General features: G+C 54.3%; 1 protein-coding gene across 1 annotated transcript; it reads left to right on the top strand.

Annotated features, from left to right (window-relative positions):
• The first annotated feature begins 978 nt into the window (after nucleotides 1-978).
• GPR26 (G protein-coupled receptor 26) lies at nucleotides 979-23,180 on the top strand. The gene is made up of 3 exons (XM_006220292.4): nucleotides 979-1,706; nucleotides 10,687-10,800; nucleotides 21,251-23,180. Exons 1-3 carry the CDS (start codon nucleotides 1,039-1,041, stop codon nucleotides 21,480-21,482), a joined length of 1,014 nt encoding a protein of 337 aa, XP_006220354.3. The 5' UTR covers nucleotides 979-1,038; the 3' UTR covers nucleotides 21,483-23,180.
• The last annotated feature ends 223 nt before the right edge of the window (nucleotides 23,181-23,403 follow it).

Consider the following 23,403-nt stretch of genomic DNA (forward strand, 5'->3'; position numbering starts at 1 on the left):
CCCCTCTCAGCAGACAGAGCCTATCTAAGACCCCCAGCTCAGCTCAGAGTCGGAGAAGCATCAGCCCTGGGGGGCTCAGCCAGGACAGGTGGGGTAGGACCTCCATGTCCAGGTTTGGCCAGGCTGGTGCTCAGGCTGGGACAGGTGGCCCTGAGGCATGAAGGTGCCCAGGCATGCCTCCCTTTTCTCAGGCAGACTTCCTTGACTCAGCCTTTGACACACATAAGGGAGGATTGGGAGGTCGGGGACAGGAAGCTCAAGGAGCCAATCACCCTGCACCGCAGCCTTTCAGGGCTAGTTCTCTGTTAGTGTGTGTGTGTGTGTGTGTGTGTGTGCGCGCGCGCGCGCGCGTGTGTGTGTGAGAGTGTGTGTGAGTGTGCGCGCGCATCAACGGGAATTTCTGATAGAAGCAGCCAGATTCTGGAGAGAGAGAGAGAGAGAAGAGGAGAGGGAATAACGAAGGGTGGAGAAAATTGGGGGTGGGAGAGACAGACGGAGAGAACAGCAGTGGGAGAGAGAAGAGAAGCACGGCAGAGGAGAGAGAGAGGGAGAGAGAGGGAGAGAGGAGGGGAGAGAGAGCGAGAGAAAGTGGAGGGGAGAGCTGAAAGGGAGATCGAGCGAAAAGAGCGAGCAGAGAGAGGGGAGGAAGAGAAAGGAAGGGAGCGGGAGGGTGTGCGAAGCGGAGACTGAGCGTGGAGGGATGGGGTGAGAGCGGAAGGAGCAAAGGCAGAGTCGGGCACGGGCGCCTGCAATCCAGGATCCGAGGGCGCTCAAAGCTCCCGGTTCGGCGGCGCATCGGCGCTTGCCCGGGAGGTGGCGCGGGGCTCCGGGGCTCAGCCGCGTGCCCAGGTGCCTGCCCGGGAGGTGGCGCGGGGCTCCGGGGTGGCCGCGCGCCCTCCGGGGAGCCATGGCAGCGGGGGCCGGGGGTCGCGGGGCGGCGGCGGCGGCGGCGCCGCCGAGGGGCTGAGCGGGCGGCGGGCTGCGCCATGGCGGCGCCGGGTTGCCGGCCCTGAGCGCCGCCGGCGGCGGGCGCGCACCATGAACTCGTGGGACGCGGGCCTGGCGGGGCTGCTGGTGGGCACGATGGGCGTCTCGCTGCTGTCCAACGCGCTGGTGCTGCTCTGCCTCCTGCACAGCGCCGACATCCGCCGCCAGGCGCCGGCGCTCTTCACCCTGAACCTCACGTGCGGCAACCTGCTGTGCACCGTGGTCAACATGCCGCTCACGCTGGCCGGCGTCGTGGCCCAGCGGCAGCCGGCCAGCGACCGCCTGTGCCGCCTGGCCGCCTTCCTCGACACCTTCCTGGCCACCAACTCCATGCTCAGCATGGCCGCGCTCAGCATCGACCGCTGGGTGGCCGTGGTCTTCCCGCTGAGCTACCGCGCCAAGATGCGCCTCCGCGACGCCGCGCTCATGGTGGCCTACACGTGGCTGCACGCGCTCACCTTCCCCGCCGCCGCGCTCGCCCTGTCCTGGCTGGGCTTCCACCAGCTCTATGCGTCGTGCACGCTGTGCAGCCGGCGGCCGGACGAGCGCCTGCGTTTCGCGGTCTTCACCGGCGCCTTCCACGCGCTCAGCTTCCTGCTCTCCTTCGTCGTGCTCTGCTGCACATACTTCAAGGTGCTCAAAGTGGCCCGCTTCCACTGCAAGCGCATCGACGTGATCACCATGCAGACGCTCGTGCTCCTCGTGGACATCCACCCCAGGTGAGGGCACCGCCAGGTGCGGGATCAGGGAAGGGCTGCGGGGGACTCGGTGGGGGAGGGGGTCTCTTTGGGGAGAAGGGGATCCTTGTCTCTCCACGCTCCAATGTGCAGTCTTGGGCAAGCCCCTTTTCCACCTAGCCTCCATTTCCTCTTTGGAAAACTGAGGTGTGTGTGGGGGGGGGGGGGGGGGGAAGGGCCAGTGTTGCCCGTCTCATGACAGGTAAAGCTAGACCGCCAAACATGTGGGCGAAACAATATGTACTACTTTTGAAGCGTCAGGGTAGAAACCACAGAGAATCAGAACTTTGTTGAACTTATTTTATGTTTTTAGTTTTCACTTTAAACAGCCTATGGGAAGGCAGTGATGTCTGTTCACTGCTTAAGGCCTTTACGTGATTCTAATCAGGCGCTGAGAGCATGGCCTGGGTGCTTAGAGAGCTCCCTAAGAGATCTTCAGACGCGGATGTGCTTCTCTCCTCCCTCTTTTCCTTTCTCTGGTGTCTGGTGCTGCTTCTGTGTCCTGCTCCTGTAAGTGTGAGTCCTGTGGCTGCACCTTCCTCTGTGGGTCCTTAATGGAGCATCTGAGGGGCTCCGAGGAGACTGGGGTGCCCTTCCCAGACAGCACTGTCCCTTGTCTCCTGCACTTGGAGCCTGGAGCCCTTGCAGAGGGAAAGGGTCATCCTGAGGCTTCCCGACAAAACCTGCCCACCCACCTCCATCCTCACCTGGCTGCTGTTTCCCAGGAAGGCAGCTCAGGACAGGCAGTTGGGTACAGGTACTCCCTGGGAAGTCCAGCCATCCCCCAGAGCTGCTCAGGGGGAGAAGGGGGAAACTCTTAGCTGAGATGTCCTGGGCTCACCTCGGCTTTCCTTCAGAGAAGAGGAGAGGAAGGGGGAACCTGCTGCTGGTGTCCCTACGGACTCTGCGATTTTATAGCCTGATGCCCTGGACCCTGGAAAGGGGGCTTAAGTGTCAAGATGGCATGAACAGTGAGGCAGACTGAGAAAGCAGTGTGGGGGGCCTGGGGGCAGGGCAGGGAGCTCGGTCCCTAGGGTGTGAATGCCTCCCTGCCCAGGGAGAAACAAGCCCGTGGCTGAGGGGGATAGACCGGGGGCATCAGTCTGTGCAAGGGCTCCTTCAAGTCTGTGTTTTCCCTGCCTATAAGCAACAAAAAGAGGCCTTGAACTTCACTGCGCATAGATGGACATGTATGCCTGTGTTCATCGTTCCCCACAGAACGGTCCTTCTAGATTATGTGCTGGACCAAAGCTTCTAGTCACAGAATCTTCCTCCCAGAATCACATTCAGGATGTACATGGGGATGACTGAGGGCACATAGACACCAGGGCATGTGAACCGTGTGTGGACATGTGTGAGCTTCACACACACAATTTTGTGTGTTCATGTAGCAACAGCATGTGTGACAGACAGATCACAGGTGTGGCAATCATGCAACACTGACCCAAAGACATGAGCCGACTCACTGCATGTGGCCACGCACGGTGCAGTGTTGTTTAAGGAACTATTCTGCAGCCACAATTGCAGAACTCTTCTCCTTCCCATCACCCTGGGGCGAGAGGACTTCACTTTAGAAGGTGCACTATTCCTAGGGCTTGGGCTGCGAGTGCTCTGGAAGCTGTAGGCAATGTTGTTGAACTCTCAGAACTTGAATGATTCCTTCAGAGGGGCCCACTCGCCATGAGTCTAACAGCGGAGGAGGGACTGAGCTGGGAAAGGAATCAGTTCTTATTGAGACCCGTACGAACCCCATCCCTGCTCTTCCTCCAACTTCCAGAACTAGAGGGCAGCGGCTCCTCTTCAGCCCATTTAGGATGTAGGGCTGGTGCCAGTCTTGCAAATCGCATCCAGACTCCAGGCCAGACATGGCAGAGTAAATCCCCCGGGGTCTCAGGAGAAGAGGCAGCTGCTCTGGTGGCCTCCAGTCCCTTCTTCTCTCTGCCAATCCCCTCCAGGGGAACTTTGACCTCTTCCAAGCCCCAGGATGCTCTGAAGAGACACTTTCCCAGTGCCACGGGGCCCTGCAGGGCCAAGGAGCAATGCCAGTCTGCACTGGGGACAGGAGGGTCTTCTGGGAGGAGGCTTGTCCTCGGTCAGTTCAGACAGGCCCCACTGGCCGAGGGCTGGCCTGGGGTTGTGGAATAGTGGGCAGATGCCCCTTTGGGGAACCAACCTACCTCTCCCTGTGGGGAAAGTACCCAAAGTGAGAGGGTGGCTGGTGCGCCACACAGGAGGGCACCAGCTCCCTGACAGCAGATCCTCCGGCTTCCTTCTTGGAGGCTCCAAACTCTCCCTCGCCACAAAGGAGAAACTGCCCAGCTATCTCGGAAAGGGGGACCGCCCCCTAGACCCCCCAAGCCTTAGGCCCTGAGGCGCCAGTGCTGAGAGCTGGGGGGGGCCTGGGGGTCCAGTCCCAGAACAGCAGAAGCCAAGCTCCCTTACCTGGACAGTCAGGGCAGCAGGCGAAGGAGAATGCTCACTGGAAGATTCACTTAACAGCCACCACACTCCTGGCCTCCTGGGACTTAATTAAAAGGAACTCGTTCTGAGCTCCCTGAGGTCTATCTGTCAGGGAGCTCCCTGGCGATGCCTGCTCTTCCTGCAGAGCGTTTAACACAGGGAGTGACAGGTTGGACTCCTTTGCTTCAATACCACCAAAAGGACAGTGACTTCCTGTTTTAAATTAAATCTTTGACCCTGAGAATTGTCACCAACTCCTGCCTTTCTAGGGTGGTTTCTCTAGTTTCTACAATCATAAAGAAATTGGGAATTCCTAAGATTTATTACCCACCTGGTTTCCAACTGTTCAGTTTGCGTGACTCAGTTCTCCCACATCACAGCTCTGGACCACTTATAGCCAGATCCTCTCCTTGGTGCTGCCAGAGACATGGAGACACAGGTAGGGAGCCGGGGTGTTGAGGCCGCAGCCCTGCTCTCCCCATTCAGCTGGAGGGCACTCTTGCCAGCACGAGTTAGTGACTTCAGAGTAGACAGCTGGTGAAGCACATGCAAGCTTGTGATCAGGGGCTACAGAGGGCTGGCTGAGCATGTCAGAACTGTGCCACAGTAAAAGGAAGGGCCCTCACTGTGCTCTTGATTTTGCAGATGAGGAAATTGGGAGCCCCAGGGAAGGGGGTGCTTGCCATATTTAACAGATCTAGAATGTGGCTCCATCCAAGATTCAAGCTCAGGTGCACCCCTAAGTTGTGTGGATGGGGCAACAAGGGTGCAAATGGAGTTTCACAAACCATCTACATGAATATTTAGACTTTCTAAATTCAGCTTACAAACTGTTAAAGGAAATATGTTCTATCTTCCTACCCTGAGAAATATACATTTATAACACTTTGCGAGGCTGGGTTCAAGTTTAGCGTTCTTAGGCTCCCTGGAGTTCAGCCTCGTACCTGATGGGAAGAATTGAGCTGATTCCATGCACACAGCCCGCCGGCCTCACCTCCCCAGCCTGGCTCCCCCAGCCCTGAAAGGGGCCTCCTCCCTCACAGAGTGGACACTGTAGGTTGTGTATCTACGTGTTGTTCACAAATGTCACCCCTCTGGCCTCCAGGCAGGCACCCAGGTGGCACAGGCCACCCTCAGGAGGATAAGCTCTGAGGAAGATGCCTGTGCACGTTCTGGAAGCAAGATCAGGGCATTTGGGCAGGTACCTAGAACTTGGTCGAGAATGGAGGATGTGGGCTCTGGGTGGGTGCATCCCCTTCGCCCCATGAGCACTTCATTTCATGGGGAGATGTGGGCCCCTTAATGTCCTGGACCCAGGACAGGACCCCCTCTTGTCAGGTCTGAAGGCAGGACTGCTTACAATGTTGAATTGACCCAAAACACAAACCTCTTCTCCACCATCGGTCAGCTCCTTCCCTCGCCTTTTGTTCCATTTTCTTAAAAGCCAGAAAGCAAATCTGGATGTCTCTCTGAGTACTCAGAGTGTGAGCTCTGGCCTGGCTGAAGTCCTCTGGGCATCAGTCAGGACCCAGATCCACTGTGTTTTAGCCACGATCGCCTCATTTCTTGACTTTTCGGATGTTCCCAGTACTAACCACCCCTCTGCCCTATCACTGAAGCCTCCTGGGGATGTCTCTTTGGCCCCACACATCATAGTGCTGGAGAGCCCTTCTCCTCTTGGCTGAAGGAAACTCCCTGTCTTGGCACAGCCCCTGGGACCCTCGCTGGCAGTGGCACAAGGTCACACTCTGGGCAAGCGGACCTGGCCAGGAGAGCCTTCGGCTCTCGCCCTCTGAGCTGCGGGTTCTGCTTGGGAGTCCGAGGACTCCAGCCGCCACCACCAGGCCCAGGAGTATCTGGACGTGAATGTGGCTAGACACAGCTGGCTCGTTGCTCACTGGTCCTGTGGGAGGCAGTGGAGTCTGGGGGACACCCCAGGTCTTGGAGTCAGGAGAGCTGGAATGAGATCTGGTCTGTTTTGAGCTTACTGTGGACCCTGGGCGTGGGGTCTACTTTCCTGGCCCTCAGTCTGCTCTCCTGCGAATGAGGAAAGTGACAGCTTGTAGGGCTGCAAGATTTCAAGGAGCTCAGTTTCGCAAAGCTATGATGAGAAAAAAAATGACAGCAAGAGCGAAGTGATCTTCTTATTATGTTGTTTGGGGAGCTGGGGGGCAGACCTCATTGTAGGCTTAAACAGTAATAATGGCAAGCCCGAGGGCCACCCTGCTCCCCTCGGAGCCTGGGAGACTGCCCTGCCTTCTCTTCCTGCCGCCTCCCTGTTCCCACCTGGAAACCTGGGGGACCCTGGGCGGAGAAGTGGGACCCATTCTCTTCCTTTGCAGGAGTTCAGGGAAGCACCACATGGTTCCAGACTGGGTGTCAGTAACTGATGCTGGCCCTGCCTGCACCCTGCTCGGGCAAGTCCCTGTCTTCTCTGAGCCTCAGTTTCCCATCTGTGAGCTGGGATCCCTCGTGTTACACATGACTGTAGAGGCTAGCCAGTCTGTCCCAGAGCAGACTCATGACCAGGCCCACACGGCTGTTAACCCCAGACACAGCATCCAGCGCACACCCCGCTGTGCTCCCGCAGCATGCCAGGTGCCAGAAAGATTAGGGAGCAGCGTCCACCACATCCCTGAGCCCCTGAGAGGGTCCCAGAGCCAGCCCGGGAGCCCAGGCTCCAGCTGGCACCGTCCCTGGCTGCAGTGCTCTCTCTCTCCCTCTCTCTCATGAAAGCACATTTTTGCAGCAAGAGGGATCCCTGTGGTCTGGGGGTTCAGGGTAGTACCGAAACATAGTAATTGTTTCATAAAAACATGTTAAGTGAATAATACTTGTGATTTGCACTGACTGAGTACTTACTCTGAGTCGAGCCCTGTCCTGGGTACTTTTTGGGTGTTAACTCAGTTGCTCTCAATAGGCCCCTACCAGATAGGTACCTGTATTACCCTCAGTTTAGAGATGATGATGCTGATGCACAGAGAGGCTGTGTGACTCGCCTTAGGCCACACAGCAATAAAGTGGGGAAGCCTGGATTTGAACCCAGATGTCTGGCTCCGCCGCCGAGTGTTTACCACCACACTTAGCTAGAAAGGACACCGGGCCACGGAAGTGTTCATGGCCTGACATCCATTGATGAGCTTTGCTTTGTCTGAAAGGCTAAAGGTTTTAAAGTCTCACTTTGAAAAATATATTCTCGAGCAGATTTCTATCTTTCTCCTATTAAGATTTCTGCTATGTCTCTTTGGAGAAGGTCACTTAAAAATGACTGAGACTTAATTTTCCTAAGAGGCTTTTAAGAATTGTTCATTAATTCAAATGACGTGCACTCATGAGGTGTCTTCTGGGTGTAAGATGTTGAGCTTTGTACTCTGGACACCCAAAGAAATCATGTACCTGCAAAGTGCTTGCTAGCTCATTCTTCTCTCCTGTACAAAGCTTTGCAGGAACAAATGAAATTAATTCCCCATAGGTTTTTACAGGAGAGGAGTGACATTGATCATTCAAGCCTGTACAGTGTCCATTGTGTTCCTGTGGAGTCACTGAAATGTTTCTGTTTATCCTTCTGAAGACCTCCAAAGCTTCAAGCAGCATCTGCCTTTAAATAGTCTTCAGGGCTTTGGCAAAAGATTGTGTGATGCGGCATGGTGAGGGGGCTTCTGCTCCTGGGGAAAGAGCTGGGTCCTCAGACCCACAGCAGGAACCCAGGTCCCTCCTAGTGGGTGGGAGCTTGGGAGCTGGTGAGTCGCTTCTGTCCTGATAAATGTTAGCTCTAGTTATAGTTATTATGAAATCTCCCTCCGATAAATGAGGAACCAGATTCAGAGAGGTTGAGTGACTTTCCTGAGGCCACACAGCTATTAGGGCACAACTGGGACTAGACACATAGCCAGAGCTTGCTCACTCATCAGGGTTATTCTAAAACACCTGAGAAATGGACAATATTGTCAGGGTCACAGATTGGAGGAGGGCCTGGCCCCAGTGCCACCACCAGTTTCTCTGGTGCCCCCTTGATGAGTCATTTATGATACGAACCTTGTGTTCATTTTTTAGGAGATGTGCAAAAACTTCACTCCTCTTGTGGGGTGAGTGTATGTGATGGCTCAGGACACCCACCTCATACCCCAAATCTCCAGCAATTCTTACATCAATTGCCCTGACAGTTTGGGGGCAGAAATTTTAATACTAAAATGAACAGTCCTGTGTTGTGGAGAACGTGCCAAACACACCGCTGGGGTGACCATTGTCCTGATTTGCCTGGGACTGAGAGGGCTCCCAGGATGCGGGACCTTGAGTTGTAAAGCCAAGACAGTCTCGGACAAACCGAGACAATCTGGACACCTCACTAGACCCAGATATCCAGGATCTGGACTTGTACCTTCTCTCCAGGTCCACCCGTATCCTGTGCACGTGACACGAGTCAGAGGACTTTGGTGGAAAATTCTGCAGACACTCACACATAAGTGGAAAATGAGGAGATTTAAGACTGACTCTTGCTGTGTGGGCTCAGACAAAGTTACCCCTCTATCCCTCGCCCCCTCAGCTGTATTCTTAAGATTTTCTGAATGAGATGATGCCCCAGTGTCTCCCCAGGGATGTGTAATAACCCCGACGAGTTGAGAGGCGACACTCAAGGCTCCAGAGTCAGACGGCCTGGGTTCAGATCTTGCCATCACGTGGGACAACCAACCATCCTGGGTTGCCCAAGATGACCAGGGTTCTCAGATGCAGGACTTTTCCATTTTGAAACCAGACAGTCCTATGTAAACTGCCAGGCTGTGAGACTTTAAGTGCTAAAACCAGGACAGCCCCGGTTATCCGGGACAGGTTGGTCAGCCTCCTCCCCTCAGCAGATCACTGTGTGACCTTGAGCAAGTTGCTTAACTCCTCTGCCTCAATCTCCTTATCTGAAAAAATGAAGATTACAATTGTTTCAGTCCTTAGCTTATAGAGTTGTATCAAATCCATGAATGCCTCTGAACCCCATCACAGTATCTAAGATGCCACACATGAAAGACACTAGAAATGTGGATTGTTATTAATATTAGTTATTAAAAATTAATTAGCAATATCAATCATGAGTGATACATTTTCAGTCAGTAGATCTGTCTGTACCAGGCCAGACTCCAGTTCTTAACTCTCTAAATTCCTGGAAAGATGCAAGTCAAGGGGAAAAAAAAGTCCTACAAGAATTGCAGGGACCTTCAATCCAAACACATGGAATTGTCCACCTGTGATCAAAAATCCGATGAGGAAGAGTCTGAATTAAGTATGAAAATGATGGTTCTGGTGGAAGGAAGGGGAAGCTGCCCTGGCGGTCATGCTGCTCACGACCCTGGCTCATGAGTGTTCTCGCCCCTCCCTGCTGTCATTGGACAGACTGGCCTAATTTCAGAGCCAGGTCATCACAACCCAGGCCTGCCTCTGCCAAGTTATCGTTCCTCCCAGGCAGCTCTGTCCACAGTCTTCCTCCCTGTCCATTGTTAGGATCACGTGACTTACGTTAACCGGAAACAGTAGAAACATGTGCCCGTGCTGGGCCCCCTGGTCTGGAGCACCGGAGACCTACAGCTCCAAAGGTGCATCTTTCCCTGTACCTGTTGCCTGTGCATTTCTCTGTGGCTGCAGGAAATGCTGTGCAAAAACCACCGCTCTTGGCTGGCATCAGATGTCAGTTCTTGAAAGGCTCCAGAGCAGAGGGCAGTCAGGAAAAGGGTGTGGTTAGGGACATTGGTGGCCATCCTCAGAACTGCATCCCCAGTTCTCCAGGGACTTGAAGGTCCTGTAGCTTCACCGAGCTTGGTCTCTGAATGCATCGAGCAACTTCTCCTTCTATCACCTCATAATGTGTTGTCTGTAGCTCCGGGCAGAGCTGAGACTTTGGGATGGAAGAAACAGGGCTAAAGGTGTGGAGGAAAGGAAGCCCCGGCCACACTGCACAGAGTCCAGGCTGCCCCAGCTGGTGAGGACCAGCTTTGAGTCACATGGACACGGGTTCAAATCCCTCCTCCGCTTACCAGCTGAGTAGATCATTTGAATTCACAGAACTCATGGTCATCATTGCTAAAACAGGGCAGGTAACACCCACCTGGCAGAATCAACTACAGTGAAGTTAAGAGTTAGGGGTGCTACTTAGGGAGTGTGGGCTCTGGGGCTGGCACATAGGAGGAGTTCAGTGAAGGTTGCGAGTTTATATTCATTTACACTTGCTGGATCACTGTGCTAATTGCTTTATGTGCTTCACACATTTAATTCTCAAAACAGTTCTTTGGGCCGTTTTATTATAGCCCTATCTGCGTTTTACAGATAATGGCCCTGAGGTTTAGTGAGGTCACACAGGGGCCCAAGGTCACATGCCTACAGCCCAGACGTGGCCTCAGGTCTTTCTGGCTCCATGGCCAAGTTCCTACGCTTGTGGCCACTGGCTGCGTGTACAAATCGCCGCTCACTGTGACCTGGCAGGCCCGGCCCGCGAGTCACCCTTTCCCTCTCTCACGCGCAGTGTGCGGGAGCGCTGTCTGGAGGAGCAGAAGAGGAGGCGGCAGCGCGCCACCAAGAAGATCAGCACATTCGTGGGCACCTTCCTCGTGTGCTTTGCCCCCTACGTGATCACCAGGTGAGCATGGCCGGTGGGACACGAGCTGGGGGCCAGTGGGGTGGGCACGGGGCTCAGGAGAGCAAAGCAGGGTCCGCATGACCTTTAGCCATGGCCGGCCTCTCTTGGCCACGTGTTTTCCAGAGGGTGGATTAAGGGATGAGAGTAAACTTGACAAGTCGAGTGAGAAGGAAGGCACAGGCTTTTTGTCTTCTGCCTTGAATTCTTTTGGATTAGACTCAGGACCGAAAGGTGATGAGACTGCCCCACTTGGTTTCCAAACATCATTCTAACCCTTTAGCCTCAGCCTCCGACCCTTAGGAGGCCCAAAAGGAAAGGACAGGGTAGAGAGGACAGGGGAGAACACCCTGCAGGGGTTGGGTTCTTACTGCCCAGCCTGGTACCCTCAGCCCAGGAGACCCCAACCTGGTACCCTCAGCCCAGACACCCTGCACAGCAGGGGCCACCTGCCACCTGCCACCTGTACAGGGAGCAGGAAGCGTGCTCTGTGCCCATCTGGGTGGACCCACCTGTCCCATGGCTCCAGGGATCTGCCACGTTAGTCAAGGCGTTGTGAGCTTGTCACGTACTCTCTCAATGGCCAGCCCCGTGCCCCCACGCGGTGCGCTGGCCTCAGGGCTGTGCATTCCAGAAGCCAACCTGCTCCAGCTGCAGCATTTCCCCTACACGCTGCAGCCAGAAGGAAAAGAAATGCATCACCCGCTCAGTTTTGCTCACTGGAGGGGAAAGGAATCCTGCAAATTTGTATCCAAAAGGGCTGAACTGTTTGGGAAGGTGATGATAGAAAGTCTTTTAGGAGGTGGATGTTGAGCCTGGGAAGGAGAATCTATGCAGGGTTTTGTGTGTACATGTGCATGCATGTGTGTGCGTGTGTGTGTGTGAAAGAGAGCGAGCACACGCAGCCCATCCCCCAACATCCTCAGTTGTCAGGGACCTGGAAGGGACGCCCTGCCTTATCGACCCCAGAGTTGCGCTTAGGGAAGAGGAGCCCACTGTGTCCATGTCTCCCTGTCCACTCTCCCTTCCCTCCTCATACAGAGCTGAAGCCTGGCTCCCTGGGGCTCCACCCATGTTCCCAGTCCCGCTTCCTACCTCCCAGGAGAACATCTGTCCTCTGCTCCCAGGCGCACTGCCGATTTGCAGACAGTGAGCTGGGCGCCCCCACAGCAGCCCCCACCATCCCTTCTCCAGACAGCACAAGCCCAGGGCACCTTTCACTGTCTTTACCGCAGCACACCTCTCCCTCGGGGCCGGGGTGGGTGGAAAGCTAGCGGGCCTGCATCTCACTCTAAACATGGGACGTAGGCCTGTCTGCAGGTCTCTGGATGGCTCTGCCCCGGGCAGAGCAGGGCCATCTTCTTCCTTCTAGAACTGCCATCTGCCTACTATCCGTCCCCAGCACCTCTTCCCTCCTGCTCCCTGGGTTTGACAATTAGGAATGTCTCCAGACATTGCCAAACTTTGGCAACCTGGGGACCAGAATCACCCCCGGGTGAGCACCCCTGGTCTAGGCCGGCCACATCCAGCCAGGACGCTGGAACTTGCATAGGTCTGGGTTTTCCATGGGACACGAAGCCCAGGCAGGAACAGAAGAGAGTGGGTTTCCGTTGCTCTCCGAGGGTGGGGCAGCAGATTGGTTATGAGCACCGGCCAACCTGAGTTCAGACCCCAGGTCCAGGGGGTGTGCTCTGGGCTGCTGTGTGACCTTGGGCCAGCGATGTCCCCTCTCTGAGCCTCCAGCCTCTCATCTGTAAACCAGAAGTGAGCAGTGCTTGCCTCTTAGGGCTGTTGTGAGGGTTAAAGGGATTTGAGCACAGGGCACGTGGGTGTAGCGCAGGCCTGGCCTGGGTGACATCTGTGCTCAGCATCCTCCCTCCTTCCTACACTTACAGCATCACCCACGGTGCCTGGCCCGAGACTGGCGGGTGCGTGAACTAACCGGGATTAAATCCAGCGAAGAAAGACGCATCGAGCAGGGAGGGCACGCAGACACCCTTCCTCTTAAATCCCACAGTAAAGCAGACTTGCGGGCTAATGAGGTGAACCTGAGCCCTCCGAGGGGAATCGGGAATCAATTCCACCTTGAAACGATTGGACTTCTCTCTGGCTTGATCTCATTTTCCAACCAGTTTTTCCTTTTTTCTGATTGTAACTTGGTTCCCTCTAATGGTGCCCAGAAAAAAATGTTTCAGCAAAATTGATGGTAGCTTCACAACTCAATATGTTCTCTCCAAATGGATTTAATGCATTTTGAGTTTTAAAAAACATTCACAAAACGGTTCATCTTTTATGGGGACAAATGGCAACTTATTAAGGAGAAAAAGCTATGGCCAGGAAATCTCATAAACACAGAACAGGGGTCTGGTGAAACCGCCCCCCGCCCCGCCCCCCACTGCCACCATCCGCTCAGCGCCTGCTTTGACTTTCCCGTATGGACGAAGGAGCTGTCTCAAGCAAATCTCAGAAAATATGCAAAATACCCTTGTTTCATTTCAGCACACATTTCTCCCAGCACCTTCTCTGTGCGAAGTGTGAAGGAGACCCTGCAGGGGAGGCGTGGCCTGGTGGGGTCCTGCAGGAGACCCCCCATGAGGGCAGCATGACCCTGTGGATACGGCCCTCTCACCTGAACGGAGCACCACGTCCTAGGTTCTGAGGCAGGAGCGAGTGAAGGGGGCTGGGCTCTGCGTGGGGACAGTCCCAGCAGAAGGGACAGCATGAGCCGGATCTAGAGCCCTGCATGGGAGCCTCCGGCTACAGGTCCCTTTGAAGAATTTGAGCTTGGCTTGTCCAAATTGAGATGTGCTGTAGGTGTCACAGGCACACTAGGTTGCCAAGGCTGACAATAGGTATATGTAAAGTATTAATTATGTATGTAATTAATACCTTTTATATTGGTTGCCATTGATTCCTGGGATCGCCATTCCAGCTGCGCTACAGGAGTACTCAGAATTTCCCTCCTCCCTTCCTTCCCTGCCCAGTGCCCTGCTGGATGTCAGAGTTTATACGGGAGGGTATAAGCAGTGGCCAAATCACTGTCTTCCTCTGTGAGGTCAGGTGCATTGAGGCAGGAGTCCTCGGAAGGCCTGAAGGCTGGGACTTCAGGTCCCAACCCAGGGTGACAGAGAGGGAGTTGGTGGCAGGCAGGTCATTGTGGTTAGTCCTCTAGAGATTGCACCCCTCTTGAGCCACCTCCCCTTGTCCGCACCCCTTCTGTGATTGAGAGGAGACAAGATTCTGATGAGATGCCTAGTCTTTGCAACAGCTGGGAGCCCCCAGGAGGACCCCAGGGAGATGAGGACATGTGAACTTGCTCACCACACGCAGGGGGCACTCTAGGCTCCAGGTGTGTGCTGGGCACAGCCAGGACGGCATCAGAGCTACACTTCTTCTGCCAGGGCATCAAAACTGCCAAACCACGCAGGGCGGGGTGGGTGGGGATGGAGGAGGGTTTGTTCTGACACCCGCCCTCAAGGAGCCTGACCCAAACTCTTCCAGAGAGCTGAGAATCGCACATTGATTGTGGAGAGAAATTCACCTCCAGTGAGGAAAACGCGAAATAATCCATGCCGGGCATTCAGCTGCCCCGCTGTCACCAGCACTGGGATCGCGACGACTCACACCTTTGGTGGCAGCTGATCCTTCTGCTGCTCTTCTCAAGCTGGTTTCCGAGTGCAGACACAACCGCCCCAGTCGCAGAAGAAGCTGAAGTCAGACTCTGCTCGGGAAATGTAATTGAGAACTTCACTTCCTTCAGGAAGTGACTCCTTACGGAGAACCTAGAGCCAGGGGTTCTGGACGTGGCAATTTCCTGAGCAGCTGTCTCGCCCAGAGAGGGCGAGCTGGTTGCACCTTGCAGGCCAGCCGGGCCCCACTGCTAGCGGCAAGCCAGCGCACGTGTTAAGAGGGATTCTGAAGCCAAACCAGGAGTGACTCAGCCAGGGTTTCAGGCCAGGTCTGCCTGGAGCCAAAGCCCATGCACGGGGCTCTCGCCCTGCGCTACGCTACGTCTCTGAGAGCTCGGAGGCTCCCTCTTTCCTCGCAGAGGATGGAGGAAGGCATTTTGCGCCATGACCCCCTCAGAACCAGAAAGCTGCAGCTTCCGAGGTGATTAAGATCAGGTTGTTCGAGTGTCACTTAAACCCCTCGTTGAACTGTCAGTGCAGAAGCTCTGATTTCCCGCAGCTCCACGGTGACAACCTCTGTCCAAGCAACCCGCCTTACTGCTCCCCGCCGGGAGCCTGGTGAGCGGAGGCACGTGCAGGTCTGTGGGTTACCGTCAGGACAACCGTGGGGAACGCTGGGAGCTGGCAGACTCGGAACACTGAGGAAGAGAAGGGGCTTCTGCGGTGACATCTGCCACCTGTCTGAGCTGGTCAAGAAGATCCCACTGGCAGGGAGGGGGTCCCTTCTCTTTGTCCCCAATCTGATAACTTTCTCGGATAGGGAAGCATCATTCTTGGGTCAAGAACCGTTCAAATCTTCAAAGAGATTCTTGGCCTCCCTTGCTGGAGAACATGGAGACTTTATGGTCATGCCTGTCACTTCCCAGACACCTGGAAAGCACCCAGGAGGTACGGGTACACACCTGCCTGCACCTAGTACAGCCCTCCTGCAAGGGGAGTGCTAGAACCCTCCTCTTACAGAGGGTCAGAGAGGGCAGATGAGTGGCCCAAGGCCATAAAAGTAGCGGCTGACAGGACCAAGGGTTAAAGGCCAGCGCCAGGCCTCTTGGCATTAATGCCACCTTGCGGCCATGTTACAACTCCAAGCCTGCGGACAAGGCCCTGAAAATACAGAAATGCTCATCTTCAGGTTTTTGATTCAACTTCCTATGCCCGAGCATCTTGGTGCGAACCCATGGTATCCAGACTCTCGTGGGTAAAGGCAGGTAGGCGAGTGAGTCCTTCCACTAGAAGAAGCAGTGGGTTTGCACGGAGTCACCTCAGATCCCCCACCTGGCTGACAGCAACTTGTGCAGACCATCAGTGCTGGCCGCTTGAGCCGACGTCAGACTTGGGTGGCCCAACGCTGGCCATGCAGCAGATACCTCTCAGAAAGACAGTTCCACCAACTGCACCAAACAGCCGCTGGCATCTGTGCTTTGGAGCGTGTCAGATGACAGAGGGAAACCCTGGAACCTCCACCCTCACTCTTCACAGGCGTCACTGCCTTCTATTCACACACTCAACGGCTCCCAGGTTCCCAAAGCCCTCGTGGGTCACATCTGACTCTTTCCAGAGTGTTTGAGCAGGGTCTCAAGATCTGCCACAGATTCTCATCCAAAAGCTCTAATTAAATTTTTCTGAATTAAAATTCACATGTCTCAAAGCATGTGTAAGGCTATTATCTCCGCAGCAATATATGCTTACAAATAATTATGGTTGTCCCAGATCATCAGAGTAGGGCACTGAGGCATTTGCAGATCTGACAGCCCCACTGTTGTGGCTTTTCAGAGCCACAGAATTATGCAGAGGCAGAGGCTTTAATGTGCATGTGGCTGTCCAGTGTTAATGTTCTATTAATAAAATGCCTTTCCCATGCTAATGTCTCATGAACATTTAAAGCACCAGCTTATTACTTACAGGTCTTCAAATATGCAGACCAGCTTCTCCAGAAGTCTTGGAAAGACATCAGTCTTGCTTCCCAAAGGGTGGTCTGTGACCCATGTTGTATGTGTGTGTGTGTGTGTGAGACAGCGGGGAGAGATGATGCAGGCACAGGTGTAAAGATGGGGCACAGATTTACCATTTTAAGTCCAAGAGTTGATAGCAAATGTCCTTGACTACACCCTGGAACTGAGTCAAGGAGCTGGGAGGGCAGCCTGGCACCAGGGAGCCATGTGGTCTCTGGTGCCCACAGTCCAGGGTTCAAATCCCCTGGCTTTTCCACATCCAGACCACGTGGCCTTGGCACGTCACTTTGCCTTGGTTCTTCCTTGTAGTGTGAAGAACAAAGAACACTCTCAGGGGTCTTGAGATAGTGTTTGTGAAGTGACTATCGAAGCGCTGAGCCCCAGAGGCCAGAGGAGGAGCTGGGTCTATGGCTACTCGTGTTACTGGTCTTGTTTTCCCCCTAGAATTTAGTTTCCTTGGAGAGTCTCATTGTCAAGCAGACCTGAGACACTGGTTTCTCCTCTGGTTCAAAGAATGCCTTAGAGTTCTGGCAAGTGTACCCCCTTTTTCCTCCTAGGGACCAGGACTGCCAGGCTGCTGAGTGAGGGTGCGAGATCCCTGTGGGTGAAGGGTGAGGGGCAGGCTTCCTGGCCTGTCAGCCCTCTGCAGTGACAGCCAGCACAGAGACCTGCCCAGATCAGAGGGCTTTGAGCCAAGAGAGAGGAGATGGCTCCCCGGAGGAGTGCCCCCAACAGATACAGAGCAAAGGGTTGCAGCGGTGGGGCCAGGCCTGTCGGACTTGGGATGGGGTGACTGCAGGTATCTGCTGTGTCACCCTGAGTCAGAAAAATACGCACCTCTGGGCTTTGCTTCTGCCGTGGTAGCAGGCCACCTCCATCAGCATTTGACACCTCCCAGGCCTGCCAGGCTCTGCCCAAACCCCCGCTCCCTGCTCACCAGGAACTCCCAGCTCCCAGCATGTCTCTGAACCACCTGCCTCAGAGTCACCTGAAATGCTTGAGAAAGCAGACTCCTGCTGCCACCTCCCCTCCCCCTCCCCCTCCCCCCTCAACCCCACCCGTCACCCATCCTGTGGGCTCTCAGCCCAGGGGATTCTCGGGGGAGCCCTGTCAGGGCTGTCTGGGCCAGGGATGTGTGCATTTTGGGCACAGAAGCATAAATCTTTTCCTCTGAACGGAGCCCGATGGCAGAGGTTTTCCCGGTCCACACCTCGGGCGGCATGTGGAAAGTCACCTTGGTGCTTAAAGGAAGGTGCGGGTCAGGGGTCAGCGAGCGCAGCTTGTGGGAAAGACTCTGCTTCCCAAAGGGCGGGGCGGGAGGTGACGCCCCGCCCGGGGGGCTGCTGACCTCTGCAAACCTCAGGGTCGTCCCTCGGCGCCCATGGGCTCCAGGACCTCCGAGGGGCTTGGCGCCACGTTGACGATGTGACCAGGGGCCCATGAACCCCCCAATCCTGCCTGACCCCCCCGCATCCCCACGGGGTTGCTCAGTGGACGTGGATGCATTTCCCAGCACTGCCACCGTCACGCGCTATCACTAACTGAGTGGCTTAAACAATAGAAACGTCCAGTCTCAGTTCCGGAGGGTGGAAGTGGGAGATCCAGGTGTCGGAGGGGCGGGTGGGTCCTTCTGAGGCTGCGAGGGAGCTCCTGGTGGTTTACTTGCAACCTGTGGTGTTTCTTGGCTTGTATAAGCGTCACCCCGTCTCTGCCTTCATCTTCTAGTGGCATTCTCTCTGCGTGTGTCTGTGTCTGAATTCCCGCCTTTATAAGGACGCAGTTATATTGGACTGGGGCCCACCCTTCCCCAGTAGGACCTCACCTTAACTAATTTGCACCCGCAACAACCCTATTTCCGAATAAGGTCACATTCGGAGGTGCTGCGGGTTAGGACCTCAACATATGAATCTGAGGAGACACAATTCAACCCACAACAGGGGGCTGTAGCAAAAGGAAACAAAGTCTCATTTAATTAACACCTGAGCCCAATAGCCCCTAAATGCAGGGCTCTCGGGCCAGACCTGGGGGCGGGGGCAGGAGAGGGGGCTTCAGTGACCCACCCAGTGCAGCAGCAGGGAAGGAAGAGGAGAGCGTGGTGGCACCTTTTAGCACCACAGGGATCCAGCTCGTGGGGAAAACGTGACTGATCAGGGTAATAATGTCCCTCCCCCAGAGGGAAGGGCGTTTGGAGGAGGTGAGCAGAGCCAGACTGGCGTGAGAAACGGGCTGGCGTGCTCCCTTTCTGAAAGGTCATCTGGAGGTGACCACGTGGTCATTCCCTGCCCACATCTAGAATTGGAAAGAAGCAGTTGTAGCAGTATGGAAGCCCCTCCCCTTCCCAGTCCCCAAGTGGGGACCAGGAACTGTCAGAGCTGGAAGGGAGCAAAGCCAGCCAGGGCAGGCTCATGGCAGCGGGCAGGGGTCCACGTGCACAGGAAAATCAGAAAGCAGGTCGGCCAGCCACATCTGGTCAGAGTGGGCATCCCAGCTTCAGCCTGGCCCAATGGCCACATGAGAGCAGCGCCCAGGCCTGGATTGAGCCAAAGCATCTCTGTGCCTGGGGGCCTTAAGGAAGCCAGATGCTGGCTTTTCAAGCAGAAGTCATGTGCCCAGCAGACAGGGGCAAGTGACAAAAGTGCTGCATAGCCCATAATAACTTCACGGAACAGAGGTCCCCAGAGCTGGAGAGGAACCCAGAATTCATCCTGTCCAGTCTGCAATGCTGAGACTTGAACTCCAAGTGTAGCGCCAAGTCAGAACATGCAACCAGCTTTCCCATGTAGGAGACGCTGGCTTGCTGCTCGGTCTCCCTGAGCCTTGATTTCCTCATCTGTAAAATGGGACTAGTGATACCCATTCTGAAGAGGATAATTGTCAGATTGGAGACTCTGCACATCAAGGAGCTGGCCCAAAGGAGATACTCAACTGGGAATTATTATTACTGAGCCAGGCAGGTTCAGAATTTACATAAAATCTTTGAGAAGCAAATGCAATAGATTTTACCTCTTAATGACCTAAATGGTAAAATTTTAAATAGTCCCAAATAATTTTATTCTGTGAAATCTACAGAACCTGCAAATAATAATTTGGATCTTGCTGGATGGTTTGATGATATTTGGCTCTTAGTAAATCCTCTTGGGAGAGCCCAAATGCTCAGACTGAATTTAGCAATGCTGGGAAGACTAGACATTTTGGAAGGGCAGTTTGGCATTGCGTAGCAACAATGTGTTGGCATTCAGCTATTTCATTGTTATTATTAGGTATGAATTCTAAACTCGGGGTTTTTGTTCCCTTAAATTCATCACTTCCCAAAATAGATTTCTTAAAAGTACAGATTTCCCAAATTCCACCAGCTCCACTTCCCCATTCGAGCTCCTACGGACAGGAACAGAAACGTGGCCACCTTTTCCCACAGGATCAGAGGGCAAGGGCAGATAACGGTACTGGAAACAAGATGCCAAATGGAGGACCTCATAATGGACCCATTAAGGATCTATTTGAACAGCGGGGCTTGCCAGTGGAGGAGCTCACCCCACCAGCTTCCTCCCCTTTCCCTTCACAGGCTCGTCCTCACAACCTCAGCCCAAAGAAGCTTCAGAAACATCACTAAAGTTGGCAGCGCAGTTACAGCCCAAGCTCAATCCTTCTTGAACCTGGTTCTCACCTGGGCAGCCCGCAGGGCTGAGAGCCACCTTTGCCTTCCATCTTGCAGATCCCAGTCTGAGCACAGAGGCTGGAACGTCCTCAGCCAGTGACTTGCTGTGTGATGCTGGGCACCCCCTTCCCCTCTCTGGGCCTCAGTCTCCTTACCTGACAGTGAGTAAGGAGAGGAAAATTCATCATCTCTAAGCTCTCCCCCAGTTCTGTGGCCTTTTCTATCCTATATTAATGCTGGCAACATCCAAATATGGCCAGGGATGCTGGACACACTCGGGACAGGAGGAAAAACGGCCTGATTTGGGGCGGGGGGAGAATTCCACTTATAGCCAAAGGAAGGCTTTTATTACCTTGTAGCCTGGTGTTAGCACCACTGAGTGGAGTTGTTCGCTGGGTACCAGGAGGGCCCCTTTGACACGTGAGCTGCATCTTCCCTCACCGCCTCCCAAAGGATGAGGGTCTCTGCAGGGTACCCTGACTGCTGCTCTTGCCAGGCGCCACCAGAATCCCGACTCTGGGAAGAAGCCTTCACCACCAGCAGATTCCTTCCTGATGCAAGACACACTTCGAGCTTTGCTGAATATTTGCAAAATGATTCTCAGCCCTTCCTCCCAGGCAACCTCCCATGGAAGGCAGAGCTAGGATCTGAAGCAAAGAATTAGTCTTTTGTAGTTGCAATGATCATAGACATGGTCGAATACAACTCTTTATTTTTTATATGAAACATCCAGGCCCCAGGAAGGGAAATGATTTCCCCAGGGTCACAGAGCAGGCCAGCAAGCAGAGTTGGAGCCAATGGCCAGGACCAAATTAGCTAGTAGCATTCCTTAGGTCAGCTTGGGTTCCAGAGTCAGACAAACCTGGGTTCCAATCGCGTCTTTGCAGTTTACTAGCGCATCACTTAGCCTCCTGGGATATCTATTTCCTCACATGTAAAATGGACACAGTCGTGTCTCCCAAGGGTCCATGAAACAACGTGTAACGTGCATTGTTAGCATAGTACCTGGAATAAAGGAAGTGCCAGGTGAGTGTCCACCGTTGTTCTGGGTGTAAATTGCTGTCGTCATTGGCACTGGAGGAGGCAGCCTCAGAGAAACGGCAGTGTGGCCAGGGAGCGGGGGTCAGCCGTGCGCTCCTAACGGGGGTCTCTCTCCGCAGGCTGCTGGAGCTGTCCTCCGCGGTGCCCATCAGCTCCCACTGGGGGGTGCTGTCCAAGTGCTTGGCCTACAGCAAGGCCGCGTCCGACCCCTTCGTGTACTCCTTGCTGCGACACCAGTACCGCCAGAGCTGCAAAGAGATTCTGAACAGGGTCCTCCACAGGCGTTCCCTCCGCTCCTCCGGCCTCTCGGGCGACTCCCACAGCCAGAACATCCTGCCGGTCTCCGAGTGAAGGCCGCTGCTCCTGCTGGAGGGCTCGGAAGGAGGCGGCTGGTGAGAAGGGGAGGGAGGGCTTGGGGTGCCTGGGCGGGGACCACCGGCCGCCACTCACCTGGCAAGCCCAGGGATTCCGGTTCCCTGGCTTGGAGGGGCTCTGAAGCCTGCTTCCTGCTTCCTCAAGGGCAGGAGTTGGACTGTCCCTATTTATCACCAAAGGATGACCGACGGACATGCTGTGTTCTGGCCTTTCTTTCTGAGAAGCTCCTTCAAGTTCATAGACTCACCAGAGGCTCCCCAGGCGCCACACCTAGTCCTGTCACGATCAAGGACACACAGCACTGGTGGCAGGTGGGGAAGCATGGTGTCCACTTGCTTACTAACCCCTAGACGCTGGGCTCCATGCTGAAGGAAAGTGGTCACCTCCATGGGACATGAGTCACGCTGAGAATGAGGCTGGCAGTGGCCACCTGGCCCCCATCGAGCACGGCCACTCTTCACACGTAGTGGTGGCTGCTTTAACCCTAATATTACTCAGCTGGTACTAACTAAACTGTGCTCAGCTGGGACTCTTGGGCCCCCGTGCCCAAGGGGAAGACAGCCAGTGGTTACCCAACTGTTGGCTGGCAAGTTGTCTTAGAAGTGGTTATACTGGATTCAACTTTTTAAACCTCTCTTCCCCCACCTCCCCGTCAAAGCTAACGTTTGTGTGTGTAGACATTCTTAGCATGAAAATGGTTTAAATAGGCAGGTCCTACATATAATAATGTTCTTTGAAGTCTGACCCTGAAGTCAACATCTTCTGATTCACACGTCGTAACTGTTGGAGCCAAGCAGAGGCAGGAGGGGAGTGACTGGCAGGTCCCCCGACCCCAGTTTGTGACCTGAATTTGCAGGAAGCCTTTCACCTTGTGTCGTGCATCTTGCCGGGCATGTCCGCTGAGGTGACTGGACAAGAGCTGACCTGAGCAGGGTTTTTGCTTTGATTTTAAGGCACAGGATTCCATTATCCTAATGGTTCAGTATCCTTGTTTCTGTAAGTCATCAACAGAAAATAGAGGCTTCCCAAGGCGATCCAGGAAGTGCCCTGCGCCCGTGACGGGGGAGTGAAATTTTTATTGAAAACCATAACTCTTAACACATATGTCAATCCGCTAGCAGCCACCATCCTGATTTCATTAAAAACCCAGGTGAGTGGACCATGCTTTCTGCCCATCCGTCTCTGTTTACCATTTCAAATGATGCGTGAATGCTGAGAGCAGTTATTTCTCCATCCTCCACCATAAGTGATTCCTCCAGGGTGGGAAGGATGGGAGCGACAGATCCAGGGGGCTCCTTATCTCCTTCCAGCCCTGCACATCCTCACTTTGGAGATGTGGAAGGGAGGACACAGCTCAACAGGGACCAACCAGGAAGAGCCTATTGCCTTTCAGTGCCAGTGCCCAGTTTTGAAAAACAGAGGAGCGTGTGCATGTTTGAAAAGATGTTGTCTTATCACCCTTAGTTCCTCATTTAGAAAACGAATAACTGAGCCTGGCTGACTCCTGTCTAGTTTCTAAGTTTCCATGGAGACAGACACAGCTTCCAAGACCTTGACACCTTCCCTTTGCAGTTGGAGGTGTGCTCACACCTGCTTGGAGGAGCCAATGGTGCACGTCCCTTCCCAGCTCCACGCTCTGGAACATCACGTCAGTAGCTTGAAATCAGCCTTGATAGGCATATTTATACCAAGAAAGTCAGTAAAGGCTATGAATCTGGCCTTTTTCTCCACTGAGAGCTGGCTGTTATACATCCATCAGCACATCACTGCCCAGACGTGACTGTGTGTGTTACTGAAACAAAATGGCTCTGATTCACAGTGCATTTGGCCGCTCAAGTTCAACTCACAACAGACATTTGTTTTTGTGGCACTTTCCTCGAGACAAGCAGCTGTTCAC

The sequence above is a fragment of the Vicugna pacos genome, chromosome 11, assembly GCF_048564905.1.
Source record: "Vicugna pacos chromosome 11, VicPac4, whole genome shotgun sequence".
Lineage (NCBI taxonomy): Eukaryota > Metazoa > Chordata > Mammalia > Artiodactyla > Camelidae > Vicugna > Vicugna pacos.

Coding starts and splice junctions, on each gene's coding strand:
- GPR26 (XM_006220292.4), top strand. CDS start 1,039: ATGAACTCGTGGGACGCGGGCCTGGCGGGGCTGCTGGTGGGCACGATG. Junction 1,707..10,686: donor CTCGTGGACATCCACCCCAG/GTGAGGGCACCG, acceptor TCTCACGCGCAG/TGTGCGGGAGCGCTGTCTGG. Junction 10,801..21,250: donor GCCCCCTACGTGATCACCAG/GTGAGCATGGCC, acceptor CTCTCTCCGCAG/GCTGCTGGAGCTGTCCTCCG.